Source organism: Pundamilia nyererei, unplaced genomic scaffold (genome assembly GCF_000239375.1).
Source record: "Pundamilia nyererei isolate P.nyererei 1_Seehausen unplaced genomic scaffold, PunNye1.0 scaffold00097, whole genome shotgun sequence".
NCBI lineage: Eukaryota > Metazoa > Chordata > Actinopteri > Cichliformes > Cichlidae > Pundamilia > Pundamilia nyererei.
Window position 1 is genome coordinate 791,526 of NW_005187498.1, and position 4,484 is coordinate 796,009.

The 4,484-nt window shown below is 40.7% G+C and overlaps 1 protein-coding gene across 4 annotated transcripts in view; it reads right to left on the reverse strand.

The window, feature by feature from the left end:
* The window catches only part of robo3 (roundabout, axon guidance receptor, homolog 3 (Drosophila)), a 167,074-nt gene that overhangs the window by 12,858 nt on the left and 149,732 nt on the right, over positions 1 to 4,484 (reverse strand). For all 4 annotated transcript variants that reach the window (XM_005740104.1, XM_005740102.1, XM_005740101.1 and 1 more), the window contains 3 exons: positions 1,676 to 1,842; positions 1,437 to 1,558; positions 1,071 to 1,287 (listed from right to left, as the gene is read on the reverse strand). In XM_005740104.1, the coding sequence (XP_005740161.1) occupies positions 1,071 to 1,287; positions 1,437 to 1,558; positions 1,676 to 1,842 (506 nt within the window). The remainder of the gene's footprint in view (positions 1 to 1,070; positions 1,288 to 1,436; positions 1,559 to 1,675; positions 1,843 to 4,484) is intronic.

Consider the following 4,484-nt stretch of genomic DNA (forward strand, 5'->3'; position numbering starts at 1 on the left):
AGAGAGAGAGAGAGAGAGAGAGAGAGAAAGAGAGAGAGAGAGAGAGAGAGCTGTGCATGAAGTGTGATTTTATCGTGGTGGAGGCAAAACAGTAAACGTCAGAGGGAATTCATGACGATGTTTATGTGACACGTAGTTTGGATCTTCTTTTGCTGCTGGTTCAGTCAAATAGTTTGGAGAGAGATAAAACCTACAGCTTCAGAATCAGCGCAAAAAGGACGTAAACACAAAGCGCGGACCCGCCGAAACATCAGAATCAGCGAGCCATCGGCTTTCAGCCGTCGGGTGAGAAAGGTGACATCTCACTGATTCTGATCCGCTGGCGGCTCCGCGCTTTGTTTTTATGTCTTTGTGCAGAATCTGTGTACCTGCTCTCATTTACTGTTTTAGTTGTTTGGTGGTTGTGGAAATTTTGTGAGGTTTAACCTAATTTATATTAAAAAAATCGATTCAGGATTTTAATGAATCGATATCATGTTATCCAAGCTAGAATCGATTTTAATCGATAAATCGATAATCAAAACCCACCCCTAATACATATGTATATGTATACAAAATAGAGCAGATATACAGGATGGAAATACAACCTGCGCTTGAAAAGGAGTGGGGAAAAAATCACACTTGTGTGCTCCTAACCCCTTCACATATTTATAGCTCAGTCATTATTAACAAATACATAAAGTAATAAAAGAGAAGACACATGTATATAAGTTAATGATGTTCCTTATTCAGGCAGGTCAATCCATAAGTGCTCATGGCACATACACCTCCTTCCTTGTGTTTTACTCTGGAGTTTGGATCAACCAATATAAACCCCTGGCTGCCAAAACTGCAGCACACAAATTTAATGAAAACAGTGATCAGTATAGGTGAACTCAAATTCCAGAGGATATAAAATTAACCTCAAAATTAGATAACATAACGGCGATTCATGTGGTGTCATACAGGCTAATGAAAATGCCGTACAGGCCCTGCAGTGTCAAAGAAAACCAAGCCCAGTTTATTAGAAACACTTTTCTTTGAAGATTTCTTGATTACAGACTCATTTCTTCATTTACCAGACTTATTACCTTCTTCTGGGGTCCGGACTAGCAACGTTCTGCTATCTTTGCCCTGGAATTCATCAAAGTAGGGACGGATCTTTATCTCGTACTCAGTTCCTTTGAGTAAGCCGGTGAGGACGGTGCTGCGCTCCGAGGGGGAATTGATGTCCTGGAGGAGCCACATTCCCCCGCTGGGCCGGTAGGACAGACGGTAGCCCTGGACGTACTGTGACTGACGGTCGACCTGGAAAAAATTGAGGTCCGCATTGGGGGAAGATGAGAGAAGATGACGGAACGGCGAGATGGAGAGGAAATGGAAGATTGTTTTTCTCTCTTTGCTAACCCCAAACGAATACTTGTTCCCCAAAAAGCAGGGAAATATGTGCCACTCACGTTCCAGGATACTCTAATGGAAGCTGCTGTTAGCATCACGGGGTCCTGAAGCTGAACAGCCACCTCTCCCAGCTCCCTCTGCACTTGCTTGTGGTCCACTCCCTGACCTGTAGGGCTCACATCTGAGGGAAAACACACACATAGAGTGATGCTGTCAGCGCATTAACACACAGTCACTATTTCTAACAACTCCAGGTGTGAGTCTTGCTGTATTTGGTGAAAGGGGGGTGCAGGCTGACCTTGTGTTCTGACGGGCTCAGAGATGGGGCTTGGGTCACTCAGGCCGTAGGTGTTGACAGCACGGACGATGAACAGGTAGACGGTGTTGGGAAGAAGGCCGGTGATGGTGTGTGTCTCCATTTTAACCATGTCAGCTACAGTCTGCCATGTGCTCCCTGCTGATTGGCTGTAAAAGTACAGAAGATGAAAAAAAGTCAGATAAGCAGTGCGATATTTAGTGGCAGTATATTATTATAATCAAGAAAATGTACTCAAACTACCTAGTAGAGATGTGCACGACTAGTTGACTAGTTGACTAACTGTTGCTTCTGTTGATGGTTGGTACCAGATATACTAGTCATTTATTCTTAACATTTTAAATGATGCCCAAAGTCGATAAATTGTTGCGTCCCAAATGTTACGCAGCCATCTGCGACCAGCTGCCATGGAGCTACAGCCCTGGTATTGTTGTAGAAAACCTCCATAACTCAATTAATCTAGGTCTGATCTTTTTGTTAAGCCTATTATTGTTAGTTATTTTGAAAGCAGAGGTATAAGTTCAAGTAGCGGAAATGAGCTTTCTCCGAAGGGTGGATGGGCTCTCCATTAGCGATAAGATGAGGAGCTGAGTCATTTGGGGGGGATGGATGATTTATTGTTTTGTTATTGTTTTAGATTTGGACTTTTATTGAGGTAAAACTTGTTACGAACTGTAGAACAATGTGTATCATTCATAATGCATGGTTTTTCTGCTTCTTCATTGTCTGCTTGGTGTATAACATGCAATGTTCATAATGCACAAGATGCCACAAAGTTAAGCAGCAAAGTGTGATTAATGATTGAGGAATGTGATTTATGGTTCAATATTTTCCTTATTTAGACACTTTTTGACATTGTCCATTAAACTTTTTTCAAATCTAACTTGATATTTGTCTCTTAGTTTTGACTACACAGTTAATCTAATTTTTTTCCTCGTTAAGTTGACAAAATTAGTCACTAGGAACATCCCTAATAACTAGTAATTTAACCTCTTAAGCCCCAAGCCTACCTGATCTCCTGCCTTTTGCCCCTGTATCAGGGGGCGTTGGGGCTTAAGAGGTTAATTCAATTTTATTTAGACAGCTCCAAATCACAACAGTCGCCTCAAGGTGCTTTATATTGTAAGGTAGACCCTACAATAATACATACAGAGAAAAACCCAACAATCATATGACCTCCTATGAGCATCGAATGCCCCAGCAGCCTACACCTATTGCAGCATAACTAAGGGAGGATTCAGGGTCACCTGATCCAGCCCTAACTATATGCTTTAGCAAAAATGAAAGTTTGAAGCTTAATCTTAAAAGTAGAGATAGTTTCTGTCTCCCGAATCCAAACAGAAGAGGGGCCTGAAAACTGAAGGCCTCCTATAGTATAATTAGCTTGCATGTGCCTACTGCTCTTTGTCTCTCAGCATGACTACTCCAAAACTTCCAACCTGAACTGAATGAAAGCTCCACCTGAAAAGTGGAGCAGAGAAAATGAAGAATCTCACGAAGCTGATGTGAAGATTCTTGTGAACTTGTGAAATACGTCAGTGACCTTGGCAAATGATACACTCTCTTAGTGCCCGTCCAGTTATTCATGCAATACTTCTTTTGAAGAGGCTGCAACTAAAGATTATTCTGCAACCTAATTCATCTGCTGATTATTTTCTGCTTTGTTGACAAATATCCAGGGAATAAAGACCACCAGAGTCTAACCAAAAGATTAAGAAAACAAAAGTAAATCATTAATAAAATCAATCATCAATTAAAAAGGGATTTTTTTACCCACTTGTTCCACTTACTTGCTCACTTACAAAGAAATGATCAGTCTCTAACTTTTACAGTAGTTTTTTTTTTCATTAATTGAGAAAATATCAACTAAAATCCAGGAAAAACACATTATTCCCATGTTTCTCCTACAATATGAACTGAACTACAACAACAGGTAAAATAAACAACTGCTGTAAACTGATGACTAATATTCGATTGAATTATTGTATTGCATAGCATTTTCCACCATCTTAGACAGTGGCTAACAGTAGCTTAACCTTCATATTATTTTCACTATATGAACAATTTCTATATCTTCTATAACATGCTTTTTAATGTTACCGTGAGTAATTCATATTACTCAGTCATATTGTAAATCTCCTCATAATATGTTTGAAACCAAAACAGCAAATATGTAGGTCTTATCAACAAGAAGGCAGAGTGACAAGCAGCTTCAAGCTGCTTTGTAATACCGACTTGATGTGTAACCTCATAATTAACCAATGCATGGGAAGCTCTCTGGGCAAGAGCATGATCTATTTTTGGTTTCCTCTAATATTCAATTCAGTTTTATTTATATAGCACCAACTCACAACAACAGTCGCCTCGAGGTGCTGATATTATTTACGAAACAATAGCTGAAGTTTTGCAGCTCACACAACTTTGTGCTTGAAAGATCTTCTCCCAGTGATACTATTTGTTGTCCTGATGAATAATGTAATTGGGCTTGCAAGAAGGCACAGCTGCTGACATAAAATGAGGGCATGTTGTTGGCCTTGTGGCACTGCCCCAGACAGATGCATTATTCCACCACCGCCAACCACAATCCCTCCTCCTGCTGCCTTTCTCTGTTCCTCTGTGAATTTACCATCACCTTGGCAGAGAGGCAGTCACAAAGGCCTCCTCCACCATGAACTACCTTTATGCTGAATTCTAACAATTAGACCAACGGGGAAGTGGCTCTAGAATACTGAGTGTGTGTGTGTGTGTGTGTGTGTGTGTGTGTGTGTGTGTGTGTGTGTGTGTGTGTGTG